This window comes from Excalfactoria chinensis, chromosome 12 (assembly GCF_039878825.1).
Source record: "Excalfactoria chinensis isolate bCotChi1 chromosome 12, bCotChi1.hap2, whole genome shotgun sequence".
Classification (NCBI taxonomy): domain Eukaryota; kingdom Metazoa; phylum Chordata; class Aves; order Galliformes; family Phasianidae; genus Excalfactoria; species Excalfactoria chinensis.
In genome coordinates this window covers 10,562,888-10,580,220 of record NC_092836.1, presented here as the reverse complement: position 1 = coordinate 10,580,220, position 17,333 = coordinate 10,562,888, and the positions used below count along the sequence as shown (strand labels likewise).

The 17,333-nt window shown below is 42.5% G+C and overlaps 1 protein-coding gene across 2 annotated transcripts in view; it reads right to left on the bottom strand.

The window, feature by feature from the left end:
* The window catches only part of EEFSEC (eukaryotic elongation factor, selenocysteine-tRNA specific), a 110,500-nt gene extending 94,123 nt beyond the window's left edge, over positions 1 to 16,377 (bottom strand). Inside the window, exon 1 of one of the 2 annotated variants that reach the window (XM_072347698.1) lies at positions 16,239 to 16,377. Coding sequence is in view for 1 of the 2 variants with exons in the window: in XM_072347696.1 (XP_072203797.1) it covers positions 15,677 to 15,962 (286 nt within the window). In the remaining variant the exon portion in view is untranslated. Of the gene's footprint in view, positions 1 to 15,676; positions 16,090 to 16,238 lie in introns of those variants that run through there. The other variant, XM_072347696.1, reaches the window with a different exon arrangement.
* Positions 16,378 to 17,333: the final 956 nt, after the last annotated feature.

Sequence of the window (17,333 nt, the reverse complement as noted above, 5' to 3'; positions counted from 1 at the left end):
ATTATAAAGCAATTTCTGGTAGTTTATTTGCACAGTAAAAACAACCCCACAAGGCTAAATGTTATGACCTAAGCAGATTTTCGTGTGGATTCAAGGAGTTCAGATGTAAGGTCTTGAGCCCATCTGAAAACAGGGTCTAGCAGCCACACCATTAGTGAGCAAACTGTGTCCTGAGCTGCCTTCTCTTCAGACACTTCCCAAACTAACCAGTAACTTCAAGTGCTTCACCAGAGTATTAAAATAAGTTGAAGACATTCCTACTTTAGGATTTAAAAACTAGTTTCAAAAAAAATCTAGCTTCTCAAGATAGAAGATCCTGATGGCTCCTCCAGATCCATGACCGTACGTTTAAATCATCTTAAAATTCCATTGTGTTCCATTCCCAAAGACATTCCTAACATCTAAGGAAAATGCATTTTATGATGTATTTATTTCGGTGGACAGCCTTCTGTGCAGGAAACTCCTCTGAGTCAACTTCTGCTGTCAGGTGGGCAACACACAACAGGCCTAGAACTAAATAAAATACAAAGTTTCATTCTAATCTAGCTTAGGATGTTACTATAACAGCTTTTGTTCTGTTGTTTCATATTTTACCTGCCAGCTTTGCTTAAGTATAGACAGGACAGAGATAATTCAACAAGACAACAGGCTCTTTCATCTCAAACCGTACGACTCCAGCCAGGACTTTTTGGGGAAGCCCGCAGTAAGGCGAGGGGAGGCACACAACAGGAGTCAATGGAACACAGCCGCCTGCTCACAGCTCACACGCTGTGCTGGGAGGAACCAGTGGTCACAAGAGATGGATCCGCGGCCAAAAACATCCAACGTGGAATGCTGCAGCCATCATCTTGCCTTTGTTGGTGCAACACTTGCGCATCATCAGCTGCTGGATGTCTTGTTGAGATTAAAAATATTGTGGAGAGCTACTGTCTGTTCAGCAAAGGGGAAGAAAAAAAGACAGAGCCCATGGCAGAAAGGGAGGGGAAAGGAAAAGCCGAAACATGAGCTCATAAGCCTGCTATGGAGGATAAAGGCTGGCTTTGTTTTACTTTACTCAAACCAAGTATTAACAAGAGGCTCATCACTGCTTGGAGCTTCAACTGCAAGACTGGTTTTATATGCAGTCACTACTACCAACTTTTTACCCCTCACAGAACTAAACTACTCCTCTTTCTCCAAACTAGCTGCAGCTGATGCTCCTTCTACCCTTCCAAGAAATAATGACATTTCCGAAGCACATAGAAACATATTCACATAGAGTAGGAACAAACCTTGGTAACAGCTGACTCTGTCCTGAAACAAACAAGCAAATTAAGTATTTTTTACAAAAGTATCACTTGGAAGACACACTGGATATCCAGCCACACTAGGGCAGAGTTAGGCAACAGATACTAAATTGGAGATGTTTATTTGGACAAGATGCGACAATCCCATTTCCACTTCCAAGTGCAAAAGCCCATCCAAAAAACACAACGATAAAAGACAGTCTGTGAGATTAGAGGAAAAATACCAGTTACAAGGTCTGTCCTCCAGCAGAAACACTACGTATCAGCGCTGCCTCCTCTGAAAGACCTCAGGGGCAACAGTAAAAGGCAGCAAGGGGAAGCGCAGCCTGGATTGTAGTTTCTTGCTCTTCGGAAAAGGCGAAGAGGGTGGTAATTTACCGTGTACGACGAAATTGTACATGAAAGTTTAAAACCAGCCAATTAAAGCTAACATTATGGAATGGAACGACGGGCCCAAGTGGAACACGTTAGCTACGCATTCCAAACATGGGTTGGAGCCCGCCTGCAAGGCGGATACTGTATGTTAAGTACAAAGGGTCAAGGAGTGCTTCTCCAGGGAAGCCCAGCACTGCCCGGAGGAGCAAGTTGAGTCGCCCACGCTCCCACAACAGGGGACAGCGCCAAGGCTGCAGGGCCCCTAAATCACCGCTGGCACAGAACAGTACGGGCAGACACCGTGTGAGGAACGTGTTGGCCAAGGAAGGGCAGATCTCGGTAAGAATCAAGTTCACCACCTCCAAATGCCAACAAAAGAAATCTCTCTCTTACAGTGCTGTACCAAGGAATGAAAATAAATCCATACAGAAGTGGCCCTCAAGACTGTTCACTGTAACCCAGGTTTTCAACAATCACAAATGCTCCAAAGCCTATTTGTTTTAGCATATAGATTTGATTCAAAACTCAAATTCTAAAGAAGATTCATTCGGTACACTGGCCTCCGGTCCATGGCAAGCGATGCACTACAGCCCATTATCACATCAGGAACACACAGGTGCTCTCCGTGGCTCAGCATTCCATCAAGCCACACCACATTGCACCAGGGGATCTTCTCTTGGGAAGCCTTCATCAGATATATGGAACTATTTCATGCTTTCTGCCAGGGCGTTGGAAGGGCTTTTGACAGTGCATTTGTTTGCCTTAAAATCTTGCTGAGTAGGATTGCTCAAAACATACAGCTCTTTTCAGAAGAGTCCCAAGGGGGTCAACACTCAGGTAAATCTCACTTCCCAGTACTTCAGGATGAAACAAACTCTCATGCCAGATACTTATCCAAACTGACATAGTAATCCAGATGCTGTGGGTACTGTGCTATTTGCTTCACATTAACACATTTTTCATATAATTAATAAAAACCAATGGCAATGAAGACTGTTATGCAAAGGAACAAAGCAGTTAAGAGCTTAACTACTAAACAAACTGGACTATAATTGTCAAGTTTTGAACTGATGTTGGATTAGAGAACCTGAAGTTTAATGACCTGTAACCACAGAAAGAATGTAACAGCTCTTTAACTTTTTCAAGAGCAGCTCAGGAGGAAAGGTAAAACTGCTTTCATTAATTGGGAAAGCTAACACATTCTGTCTATTTAAAGATGTCTAAACTGACAGCAGAATAAGCATCCTAAGAAGATATCCATGTTTTCACTGCCTGAGCATTAAATTAAGTATTCTTTTCAAATTATTTGAATGACCTACCTGACTATTTTAAAAGACTTCCTGGTGCAAGTGACCCAGTCTAAGTCCAAACTGCTCTGGACCCCAGTGTTGCAGGGCTTCCTTCTGGCTGCAGGGCTGCATGAGTGTGAATGGCCCAGGTGGGCTCTGAACAGTTGCTTCTATACAAAGCCGTAAGTGTGCATGACACCTCACAGATACACACAGAACAAGGATCCCTGCTTTAGAAAGCTCACAGGCTGAGCTACCACTTGCCCCCCTACCAACAAGGAAAGCAGTTTAATCCTGGACACAACCAGGACCAGGTCTCTCTATTGCTTCAAGTTTTATGCATAAAAAAAGCATGCATCTCGTAAGGTGAACATGCAGAACCCTACTTACAGAAAAGGTCCTTTCAGTTCACAAATTCCTAATTGAAAAGGTTTTCTTTCAGGTATTTTGAACAATCTTGAGAGGTGCTGCACTTCAGCACAGCCCTGCAAAGTAATCTCATAGTAGAATTGAAATCCTATATAAAGCAGGACATGCTGAGATTATCACAGATATGTCAGAATAATTCAGAACAAGTCCCCTAGCATTTTCTCTATAACTGAGTAAAACAAAGTTAGTGCCTTGGGGGGGCAGGCACTGCACAAGTAGTAATGGCACTTTGTGTAAACAAAGTTTGTAAGCTGCCACATCTGTTGGTTAAGTAAAGTACCACTCAAGATGAAAACTTTCACTGAGGCCAGAGCTGGGCTTCTGTCACCAAGAAGAGCCAACAGAAGAGAAAGCACAACAGGTCTCCCCTCCCAGCAATTCATCCCACACACATTCACTTTCCTATGTTTCACTTGGTAATTAAGGACTGCTCTCCCAAAACTCCATTCTAGAGCTAGAACAGAGGCTGAAAACATCCCCAGGGAAGTGGGAAGCAAGCCTCCAGCAAACAAAGTCTGCTCAGAACGCATGCTGCTCTGTCAAGCTCATGTGACCACCCTTCAGGAATGCTGGCACTGCTGAAGTTATTTAATGGAAATATGGACAGAATGCTAGATAAACAAGAAAGTAACATCGACTGCAAAGCAGTAATTTTTCTAGCATACATGTAAATTTACATTTTCATTGCTAAGGAAAGGAATGAGGTAACCAGGACACTAAAAGACACCACAGGTCATTGTAAAACTCACCGAGCAGCAAGTACTTGCACTGAGACCCCCCCCAGCCAGCTTAGATGCTACAAGTGCCATGCCTGATGTCCACCTATATCCTCTGCACTTGCTAAGCTGTCCTCTGTGATACAGCTCCTCAGGTAACCAAGGGAAGCAACTCCTAAGCACAGTTTGGTACAAACCAGTGTCAGAAGCACATCAAGAATATCCAAAGATTACATAAACCTTTTCAGGACACTGTTCTCAGATGCTTTTGCCTTGTACAAGTTTCTGTATATTCTTACCTGTTACCTTCTACACATTGTTAGGTCTTGTTTCGCATTCAAGTCTTCTGTGCTCAAAACAATAGATTACAAATTAAACAACAGAAACTAGATTGACAGAACAAGGGATGGAAGACTCAGCATGTAAACTTCACTATAAGTGGACTCCAGCAAATATGCTTCATTTGTTATCTACCCACTTTGGTCATCATATAAATGATGGAGACAAGTGTTGTTGAAGAACCACATGGAAGATGAGAAATACAAAGGAAATTCATTAAATACATTCTTACTGGAGGTTGGAGGAGTTCACAAAAGTATTCACAATAAACTAATTTTATTAATTATCTTTAAAATGCCACAGCTGATCTGCTTTCGAGGTAAAAATTACCTCACTGTACTGTAAAAATATGAAGTTAAAACAGTATAAAAGAGGGAAAAAAGCAAGTAATTCAGGTAAAGAAAGTGAAATTGTCTCTAATGACTGGTTTGCATGGAAGTAAAAATAAATAAAAATAGATAAGGATCTCATAAATTGGGATTTAGATTTTTTTTCCTCTCCATTAATAAAGTAATGCTAGCACACGTTTATGGGCAGAGAAGCCTACTGCATTTCAGGACTATCATTGAAGTAGAATTTAAGCTTCTATACTGCTAAATCTGGAAGCAAATGGAATACATAATAATTTTAAAACATCCAAACAGACAACATCAAATAAACGGAAGAGTAGCAGGATACCAGCAACCCTGCACCCCCGCAAAAAACCATTCTAAATCACAGACCACCAGGGCTCCCCTTAACTTTAATTCCTACCCCATCATGAGAAAACAACCAAGGTGAACTTTTAATGGCACGGATGTCCCTTTTCTCATCTCTTCCTCTTACACAGGAAAGTAGGGGTTAGTAAAGAAACTACCTTTTCAGCTGTTTCCCACTGCACTGTCCCCCTCCTAATTCCCCCTCTCCTCACTGCTTTCAAAGAAAAAATACTTATTCATATGCAGAACTGCCTTGCTTATGAATATCAAGAAATAAAGCATTCTAGCTCCAAGCTATTAGATCAGCCTGCTGAGTGGTTCATTCCCAAACATCCAAGAGGTGCACAGGGGAAAAAGGTCTCACAACTTCCACCTTCCTCCAAAAAACAATTAAGTCCAACACTAAATGCAAAGCCAAGGCTATGAACGCCTCTCTATTGCCAGCTTCAACATTCTGGCACAGGAAGAAAATAAAACCTGCTGCAATTGCCAGGCATCAGCCGATTTCAATAAGCCAACAATGCATCACTAAGATAAACTAACGCATAATGAAAGAGTACTAATCACTGCCTAATTCAATGCTGAAAGCAATGAGAAAGAATACATGATGACTAAACCTCAATGTTTTGGTCCCCCAGAACAAACAGAGCAGAGATAGCACAACTCAGGCACTCTGAATATTTGGTAGTGATCACTATTACCACTTAGCAGCAAACTACCTTTCCCAGAACATGTAATTTTGGAAAACTTTCCCAATGGGCTGTTTTGCTGGCTGAGTACAAAGCTGCTGCTTCCTTGCTACTGTCCAACCAGCCCTCATTTCAGCAAGGACTGATGCTACGCAATGCTCTGCTTCTTATGACAAATTCTACTCAGAGCAGCATTTCAACCAAGCTGACCCGGGCTACTTTTACTGTGTCTACACAGTATTACCTTAATGCTCAGTAACAGATTGCAAAAGCACTTCAAACAGTATGTGAAAGCTTTGGAAGGGATATGATCAACTAATTTAAATGTCACATTAACCGATTCCGTATTTACCCCGGGTTGACTCAATTATACACAAGAAAACAGGAAGAAGATTCCATCCACCTGACATCACTTTACATGTGGTCTACAGTTTTCCTAGCTAAGGTCTACGGTTTTCTTAACGGGGCAAAACTAAAAATCTTGAGTGTGTAAAGGAAAAAGAAGCAAACAACAGAGTTCAACCACTGCATCAGTTTGAATAATGCATTCTTTTAAAATAAACAAATGTGCTCATTTCTTGGTACGGGAGTGGGTAGAGAAACGGACAGCAGGGCTTCTGTTTGAGAACAAATATTACATATATATAAATACATACACACACATACTCCTAGAGATATGTAATGAAAAAACACACAATGTTCCCTCCCCCTCCAAACCTTTGGTGAATACAGTTCTGTGATGAAAACATCCGGAGATGAAATTACAGTAAAAATGGGACTCTCAGCCACTGAGCAAATGAAAAATAAACAGATCAGGCAATTTCAGTTCAGAACTTTTTGCTGCTCTTAACCATAAGAGTATTTTCCCTGAGAAAAGTTCGGTACAGCTCTATTTTGTCAAAATGTATTTTTCCAATTTCCCTTGGATGGAATAAGTAGAACCACAAAGACAGAAGGGAACCTCATCCCACAAGAGATCCCACAGAAATACCAATTTTGGATGGGATGAGACAGCATTACCAGAAATCCTAATACACAGTAGAGAGCAAAGGGCGAGCTCAATGACAAACACATCACCAAGCATCACAGCTTCAGCAGAAAGCCTGGAAAAATAAAAAAGGGAGGATCACAGTTGCTGGTCAAGTGACATCAAACAATGCAAAATGCTGATAGGCATTTTTCCATCACACAGTGACACAGACATACATATCCTAACCCTGCAGCACGGGGCAAGCAATCCGCATGCAATATCTTCACATCCACATTCAGACTTGAAGCCTGCACACACAGCCCTACTGCAGTGCCTGACACTGTCACCAGCACCCAGGCAAACAGCAACAGCCAGCGCACTCTGAGCACTCTCCAGCTGGGAAGCCAAACCCAGCACCACCTTATGGCTGTAGTATGCTGGGTATTGGCTCTGGTACATCACTCAGACACCTACCCTGTGCCACATTCACTGCTTTCCACAACCAAGACACCAGAGCAGCTCCCCACTCTACACAGTAGCAGCAGCCCAGCTGGATGTGATGGGCAAAGGACTGGGACGCGCCACTGCTACCTTACACATGTACCTTTATGTGTATACCCTAAGTCGCTCTTTAAATCATTTCACATACTAGAATGTCAGTGCGGATAACCACTGCCAGAACACAACACAGAATCCCCAAAGTCAACCACAGGTTCAGGTAATCGTGACCTCCCTTTTTACAACATAAATGCATAATTTCCGCACCACTCTTTGATGAAGGGACCACAGACTTGAAAAGAGGAAACAATTACAGTCATTAGAATTTCATCCAAGCATGAGATTTAATCTCAGGCCATAGCCTTGCCAATGGCTGTGGGGGTCTCAATGGAGACAAAATTGCTCTGTGGGAGAAAAAAAATGCCTCGATGATGACATTAGTCAGCAAGAGAGACCAAGCTTTGTCTTCCATCCAATAGTACGGTTAAATACAAGGAAACCATTTTCCCTCTCCCTCTTGATCCCAAAAAAGAAAAATACAACTATTTTGCTTCCTTCTCTGAAATGCAGCTTTTGCATACTTTGGAAACTTTCTTCTCCGAAGCAGCAATGCTGGAAGGGAAGTGTTTAATGTAACAAGAGGAGTTTTAAGCATGAATAAACGTCTGCAACAAAAGACATTTTCCCTTGCTGACCCTGGTTAATGTAAGCGGACAGTCCTACCAGTAGTTACCAAGTATTCCTATAGCTTTCCTTGCCCAGCAGGTTCCCAAAGACTGCTTCCAGTTTTACAGATACAGGAATCGCTTGCAGAACATGCTCACCCATTCTACAACACACACACTGGAAATAAAAGAAACATGAAATGGCACTACAGATTGAGGCAACATTCCTCAATTAACAAGATCAACTAAGACCTGAGAGTACCAGCTGCCATTATATGCCAACCACACGTTGCATCCCAAATAAGAAGTAAAAGCAAAAGAAAACTTCAGCACAGAAGATGAGAAAGCACTGCAGGGGACTGCATTAAATTTGCTTTTATGGCACTGTAGAAAAAGCAGATCTACAGTCAACTAAACAACACTTTCACGATCCTTCTATGGCAAGAACTGAAAGAAAACGGCTTTTTAAACAAACAAGTTTTGTTTAAACTCTGCTTCATTTCCTTTTTTCCTTCTCTGCTGTCATATTCCACATATATATTGGCTACTTGAAGCCACCCCTAGTGCTGGTAATGCTGATAATTACAATCTAATGTAGAATTAATCAGCTTAAGTTTGAAACAGAGCTCATAATTCAAATTGGAAGCCAACACTACCCATTTCATGTACACTTGAAGAGATTAGATAGGCTGTGCAAGAACATTTTGGTAGAATAACTGATAAGGAGATGGGAAATAAGAACTATTGGTATTTACTTAGCCTGCAACACTTGTGGAAGCAAACAGTTTAAAGGAAGCACTTCAGAATGGCTATTTAATCTGAATTTTACAGATAGCACTGAGAACATTTCCTCAGTGAATGCACAGTATCTTTACAATCAGTTACCACACAAGCCGTTCAACTCTTTCTTTGTGGGAGTTCTCACTCAATTTTGCTCTGTTAGGAGCTGTGACCCAAAGAACACAATGCATTCAACCAACCAGCTGGAAGTTACCCCCACTGAAGACATGCCCTCTCTCCTCAGCTTGCTATGCCAGCCTTAGGGTTACAGAGAGAAAACGGCACTTTACCACACCAAAGGAACAACTTCATATTCTACTCATGGACTTTAGCAATGACTTCAGTGTGCATCTTTGGTTTGCTTCCTTAGCTGGAAGATTTCCATCTGCATTTTGGTTTTGTAAAACAGTACATAAGCAACGCATCATTCAACTTGTATCTACCATCTACCATTTAAAGACAGCTTCTAAACCAAGCCGTACAACAAATGGAGTAGAACCTAACCAACAAGCTGGTTTAATAAGTCATCCAATGTGAACTGCTAAATTGAACTATTTAGCAAGGAAATGTATCCATCATCAGTAAAAATACTGCTTTGAAAAAATATGCTTTAAATTCACGTTGACAACGGCAACTTTAATTACAAACATGCCTCATATCCTACAGTAAGTTGAAATAGTTTTTATGCAGGTATTTCTAAGACTTCATGAGGATAGCTTATATTTTAAAACTTCTGCAAAAGGATTAATAACGCTTGATGACTGTCTCAAACAGCTCACAGAAACTCAAGCTTGAATGAGGGAAAAATGAAATGAAAGGGCACGTAGTTATTTGATGAATGCTAGCACACAGCATGATGGAACAAAGAAATTCTGTTTTTAAATCAATAGGGAAAACGATCAAACAGAACCAGTCAGCACCATTACAGGACTTGGTTATTATGTTTTCCTGAGAAGCTGTCAAAGTTTTGTGTCAAACACTGAAGTGTGAATTAGCCCAATTTTGTTGTATATAAGCAACTGTGTGCACAACCACTCAACAGCTTTGTAGAAAAGTTGCCCTATATTAGGAAAAGAATTTGGACATTCAAACAAGTTTCAGTAAAGCCACTCCTTTACAATCTACATTTAAGGCGAAGAATGAAACTATAAATCACATTTTCAGAACAAGATAGGCAGCTTCTTAAAACAGAATACAACTGAATAGTACGTCTCATGGAATTCTAAAGAGAAGTAGAAGAGAATACAATTAATATACCTTTTAGGATCAGAAGGTGATGGCTTTCTTTTAAACTTTTCAACCCATAAGACAAAAAGGAAGACTGCTTTTTCCTCTACTACTACTTAACAGTTGATAAAAGTTGACAGACAGTTTAGAAGGGCACTGAATCTATTGTAAATAATAGGGAAGTCAGCTCCAAGCTGAAAATGCAGAAGAGAGCATTAACACAGAAATCACAGCATATCATAGTAGGTTAGACTCACTGTTGCCTCACTCAGAAACAGTACTATGGACAGAAATGAGAAATAATGTATCATCAGCAGAAAAGTAGAATAATTAAAGTTATGACACTGATTAAAATTCCACGTGCAGACCACTATCCTGGTACATGCAGGCAAAACCAAATTTGCTTCGACTCCTGATCTCACACAAGCCATAGACAGCACAGAAACAATTCAAAGTAGATTTAGTACAGCCACCTTGCTTTTGCTGAGTTAAATAACATGGGAAATCAGAGAAGAAAAAGTAGCTGTGTACACTGAATTTTGCAGCTCCTACATCCTCAACTGCTTTACAAGTTCAACTGGGTAACAGCCATCCCCCTTCACATTCAACTTCTGTGAAACCCAGCTGTTTTGTCTCGTCTGTGCTACACGCTTTGGTCACGTAATGTAAGACAACACTCTGTGTATTTTTATTGCTTAAGGTATAAAAAAAGCTATCCGAGTTGTAAATGAAGTAAGACTAACCTTCCTTAAAACACAGAGGGCATTTTCTTTAGGAAGGGGAAAATTAAGCCCTAGTTGAGTTACGAATCTTCTACTTAATGTTGGTTCGTTTCAAAGTAAGGTCACTTCATCCACGCTGACCTGTTACCCTACCTACTTACCATCAGGATCCCACATTGTAAGCAAATGCTGCCCTCTTGTGCACTGTGATATCCTGTAGAAAAAGTTGCGTTTTGGGGGGTTGGGGAGAGGGCACTGTGGGGCAGTCCTGTTTTTTATACTGGCTGCCTCTTCTTTACACATAGCTCCATAATGGGGAAATAAAAGAGCTTTTATTTAAGAAATTTCAATGAAAATAGTCCTTTAATTTGTCAGATGAGTATTGGGCTCCAAATACATTCCTGAAAGCGAGTTAAAAAAATGGACACTGCTTCAGTTTCAAGAGAAAGGCTTTTCATTCACAGAAATAAAGTGAATTTGCATTTCTAACACAAGGTGAGCAGTTTACAAGCACCACAAATCCAACAAACTTCACAGGGTTTAGAGAGCATTCACATCAAAGCCAGTTCCAAACGCTGAACAAAATATGTTACGTGGGACCGATAGCTTAATTTCAACCAGGTTGCTTATTGCACTGTTCTCAGTTCAAGCTGGCAGGCCAGCCCTCAAATGGCCTCACTGACCTTTCTGACTACAACCGCATCCACTGAACAACACAAAGCAACCTGCCCTCATGGAACAAGTTTCCACTCCACGTTGTTAATCAAGAGTCCTCCACACAAGTTTGCAGTCATTCTTACATGCAAACACCTTGAAACTATGAAATCCTTTTTTCTTTTTCATTCTGTGTGAGCAAATGAAGACCTGAGGTATCTTCACACAGGTGCCAACAAGCAAAAGTTCACACTGGTGGCAGTGCATTTTCTTGACAACAACACAAGAACAACGCTGAGTTTGCAAATCCTCTTACAAGCTTACAACCAACCCATCAAAACAACAGATCTGTTATAAAAGTACTTTCCTTTGCCACCGTGTTAATCTTACAAATAATCTGCATCTGACTGAATGTGAATGCCGGTAGCAAGCCCGCGTTTCCCTTGATCTCCCAAGACTGTTTTCATTGTACTCATTTGCATCAGCAAGACATGCTTTCGCTATGCTCATTTCCCCGTCCCCAAGCTCTTGGGCAAGTTCAAAAGTCTTGGCCCCTCCGATGTATCAGGTATGAATTAATACCCTTCCTTAACAGAACACAGCAGCAAAGTGGAAACAGACACTTGTGAGGCAGTTTTCTTTGAAAGGAACTGCGGGGACAAATGGTGACAATGAAGCTCTAGTTATAAAGTAAAAAGGTCAAAGGTTCAGCCAGGCATAAGGATTACAAAACTACAAGTTTGCCAGAATTCCTCCCACAGGTTTAGACAACCAGGGTCAAGCAGTAGCTTTCCAATTAAAGCCTGCTTTAAGGCTGCTCCGTCCTTTGAACTTCATAGGGTAAAAAAAAAAGATAACTTTCTTTTGTAGAAGTTCTTTTGAGAGCCCATCTCAAAACTGAACAGAAAGGGCACCCGGCAACAGCTCCCCCAAAACAAACACTGCAAGATCCCCTCGCTGCGTGCGTGTGGGGGAAGCTGGGGTGAAGTAATCATGTTCTTCTGTATTAGTGTGCTGACCCTTTGTAGGGCATGAAATTAACCATCAGCAAGTGAAAAATCTGCTACTGGTTAAACTACTTTGCTACGCAAAGTGGTCTTAAAATGAAATATGGGGATTGAATTTCTCCTGGAAGATTAACTTGTGTAACCTCTCTGCAGGCATCCCCTACTGCTGAACTCATTTGAGACCCTTCTGGATGCACGGGTCTGCAGCAAGCAAATGTTAAAGCAAATCTCCTTTTACTACAATGAACATCAGCTTTGGGGAATGCTGGAGAGCTGAGATTCAACACAAGAACAGAAGCTTTAAAATCACACACCAAACCCATAGCACTGCAACAGAAACAACCTAATTTCAGTGCGAAATTCTGTGAAAACATCACTTAGATCTCTATAGCAATAGAGGAAAAACAGCCCTGATAGAAAATGCAGGGTTGCATTTTGCAGTTGTTCCTTCAGGGCAGAAGGCAAGCGTAAGACTAATGCTAATGCAGATGCTTTGTGTCACTAGCGACAAGCCAAGGAACTGACCATTAAAATTCAGTTATTCAGATTTGTTTTCTGTTAAGCAAACAATAAATACAAACATTTTGCTTGTTGGTGGCTTATTATGTGTAAGATAATCCTCTGCTGCAACCTTGAAATTACCATAAACTACCTGAAAAGAAGTTGTGTTCCTGCTGTTCAGAAGAACAGTGTGAATAAATCAAGTGCTGCCCAAACCACACAGCTATCCACAGTACACCTTCCTGCAGCATCAAACCAATAAAAGTTGAGGAATAAACCAGCATGGCTTAAATACAAGTGAAAACTACAACATAGTGAGTCAAGTATCACTTACTTCATTCCAGCCTTTGACTATCATCTTTCAGATAACATGAAAGCACCTTGGGTGGAACTGTCTGCAGCATTTCCAATTCCTAGCATGCAGGTTAACAAATAAAAAGGAAAAAGAAACCCCCCAAAACCCCACTCTTGATTTAACATTTGATATGGTTTTGTGTTTTGTTATTTATTTTTTTTTCAAGGGCAGGCTTTATAAGAAAAATGCAGCCACAGAGAATGAAATATGACTTCCATTTTCCATTCCATCTGCTTACTGCTCAAACAGTCTGCACTCTGAATCCTAAGGTACCGTCTGTACATAAGCATCCTGTGAATGACTGTGAGAAGTATTTGCAAGGTCAAGTGCTACCTAGTGCAACATGACCAAAATGCAATACTAGATTCAGCCATGAAAAACGCCCTTCAAGAATTAGCTAGAGAGAAAAATACGTTAAAGAAGAGTAAATAATTTCAGTGAGTCTGTACCACGATCTGGGCAGCCTGGCTTTCAGTTTCAGACAAGGTGGTAATATTGAAATAGTGATGCCTAAATGCTGAAGGATATATCCTGTTACACATGACATGCTATACTTCAGTTTGAATTTCACCAAAACATACTAAAATTGCAAGTGTTCTGAATAGCTCCCACCAGCACAGATCAGGTTTTAACAACAGGGTCTCACTTTTTAAACCCGGTAGTAAAAATAAAGGAGCATCCAATATCAAGATTTATGTGTATGCTACCGAGCAAGCAGCTGAAACTTCTAGCTCCAAGAGTACAATACTGCTTTTTCTTTGCCATTCTGTTTCTTAACACTTAGAACTGCATTAAGTCATACTAATCAAATAATCAACTATAACATGTAGCCTGCTATAATTGGAACTATGCAAGTTTGACATGCTTTGTATCTGAATTGCTACCTGCACAGAATCACTTTTGCTGGGAAGAAAACCATCATTCAACTAGTTTAGCCCACATCCCTTCCCAACACAGCCTTACGGTGACATAAATTGAATAGGTTACTCTACCAGCGTGGGTAGCAGCGACTAAATGCTCTAACATCTTCATATAAATAATTAATAGGAATCAATTAAAAAATAGATATCTATGTATTAAACAACCACCCCAAACAAGCGGTAACAAAAGCTATTTTTCCCCAAGCTTTCAGAGACCTCTTCACAAAGAAAGTTCAGCCCTCAGAGCAGCGGTTTCCTGGAGAAAGGAATGCCTATCTACCAGTCACTCTGTCAGTCCGTCCAAGAAAAGCTACTATTTGCCAAAATACACTTTGTTCTTCAGAAGATAATCAGGTGCTTACAAGCACTTAAGATCGGTAACTGATTGTAAAGCACAAAAGACGACCACACATCTCTGGAATTCGGCACCGAGCCACTCCTCCCTTGCAGCCACAGAGCACACATGAATGACACCGCTGCAGAAATCAAGAACTGAGTGAAATGTTTATTGTTCTATCCAAAAGAAATGCAAATAGCACCGCGTTATCACCGCTAACACCACTCACACGTCTGCTCGTACAGGGCTGGCTCATACACCAAGAGGAGAGAATTAGTCTAAACCTCAGTCCAGCTGCCAATAAACACACACTGCACTGCAGATCTACCACCTCCTTAGTACCAAGGGGACACTAGCATAGAAAATGCATGGGAAATAAGTTTTCAGAACTTCTTATACTTTAACTGATCAACCTGTGGCTACTTCACATTGCACGTGGCTGCAGTTCCTGATATACCTTTGGGCATTAACTCATTAAGGTTGGAAAAGACCACTAAGATCACCAAGTCCAACTGTCAGCCCACCTTAACCTCCCAAAGGGCACCTAGAGGCCACCCATTCATTACCACTTGTCCTACTGCTAGTTACCTGGAAGGCTCATACCCGACGCTAAAGAGACACTAACACAGAAGATGCATGGGAAATGACTTTTCAGAAGTCTCTGCACTTCAGCTGACCAACCCGCACCTACTTTTTGTAGCCATTGTGCCCTTAGCCACCTCCCAGCTTTGGGTAAGACACTGAGGAGCAGGTCCTACTTTTCACAGAACAATGTGAACTTGCCTAAAACCAGCTCTAAAGCAAGCCAGAATCAACTCCATGCATCATATACAAAGCCTGGAATAGAAAAGGAGCAAACTCCACTTAATGCTTCTAATGCTGCTGTGCTAGAGCTCTCACCAGAAGAGCTCACCATGTGCATGTCCAACAGGTGCAGCACAGCTCCAGCCACGGGGCACATCGCACCGGCTGCTGCAGCACGGGGACAACAGCAGCTGTGCTGCCCTTACGAACTGCAGGCGGGGTCTCACGGGCAGGAAAACTTTCATGGGCCGACCCGAAGGAAGCCGCGCTTGCAGAGCTCATCAGCGAGCGCAGGGTTAACCCAAGGGACAACGGGGACCGCGGCAGAGCCAAGCAGCGGGGACGGCAGCGGGGACAGCCCCGAGTCCCACCCGGAGTCCCGGGCCCCGAGCGGCAGCAGCGGGGAGCCCCTTACCGCCGATGATGGTGCGGATGAGGGAGGCGTGCCCCGGGCAGTCGACCAACGTGAACTGCAGCTCTCCGGGCCCCGGGCCCAGCTGCGGCGGCAGCGCGGTGCGCAGGCAGGAGAAGCCCAGGTCCAGCGTGATGCCCCGCGCCCGGCTCTGCGGCGCCCGGTCGAAGGCGGCGGTGGAGCCGGTGGTGCTCAGCGCCCGCGCCAGAGCCGTCTTGCCGCTGTCGATGTGGCCCAGCACTCCCACGTTCACGTTGAGAACGCGGGGAGGCGCGGAGCCGGCGGCCATGGCGGCGCTGCACCCGAGCGGTCCGTCCGCACAGCGCCCCTGCGGCAACGCGCGCCCCGCCGCCGCCGTTCCGCGTTGCCCCGGCCCCAGCCTTTAGCTTCAGCCCGAGCCGGCCCAAGTCCGTCTCTGCCTGCAGTAATTGCCATTCACAGGTGTCCCTCGAGCTGCGATTTGGCTTTAAAGTTGCAGAGACATTGCGAAGTCAAACGCAAAAAGCAAGAGCTGCGTAACTCTCCCTCTCACTCTTTTTATTTTATTTTTTTTTAACTTGCTTACCAATTTCTGGATTTGTGTAGTTCCTCTCCCCGTCAGTGTACTGTGTAGGGTGCTCCCTGAAACGCACACTTTGATGGGATTAAGAATGATCAAGATGAGTAATTGCACCGAACAGCTCTCCTGCAAACCACCGCCACCAGTAACACAACCCACCAACGAGTCTGATGAGCATCTGAGGACTAAAAGCATTAAAATTGAGCCACAACAGGCAGCCCAGGGAGGTGGTTGGAGTCACTGTCCCTGGGAGCACTGAGGGACGTGGTTCTGGGCATGGTGGGGTGGGTTGGCATTGGACTTGGTGATCTTGGGGGTCTTTTCCAACCTTGATTCTATGATCCTGTGGCTTTCCTAAGGTTATTCTCAGCATCGTGGACTTAGTGGAAGCTTTAAACTGGCTTTCCTACAAAGAAAATTCCTCCATATAACAACACTTTTGTTATGGAAGGGTCTGCAGAGCTTTAAATCCAGGTACAAGTTAGCCCTCCTTGCCAAGCACACTGAAGTCTCGATGCTAGTCAACGAGCCAATGATGGGGAAAGAAATAAAAACCAATAATAATAAAAAGCAGACATTCCTATTGCACAGTGCTATTTGAAAGACAACTATCTCCCTTAAGGAAAGACATGAACTCAAAAGGAGGGCTGCCAATATACTGAGCTAACCAGGTTAATCGGTTTTGTTAGCAGAATAGTTCAGCTTGATGGGAGCTCTGTCATGGGAACTGAATCAAGTATAATGTCACTTTTTAGACTGAGTTCCCAGGCTTTGAATAGTTTCCTGTTAATCATAAGGCTTCTAAGCTTATGTACATTTCGCTGCCCTAAAAGTCTCAAGCTGTTATATCAATACATACTTGTGAAGTTAATGGAAAGTATACTTCTATTCCCACAAGAAAAGGCCCTGCACAGTCATAATCCACACAGATATCCCTATATAATATTACATGCAATTTAATTCCTTTTTAACATTAACTATTGGATAAGTTGAGAAGAAAAAGGTGCAAAGAGGCCCATTTCCCAACCAGAAGAGACATTATCCAGAATAGCATTATCCAGCATTCCTCCCAACACATTCAAATACCAGCTATTTTTCAAC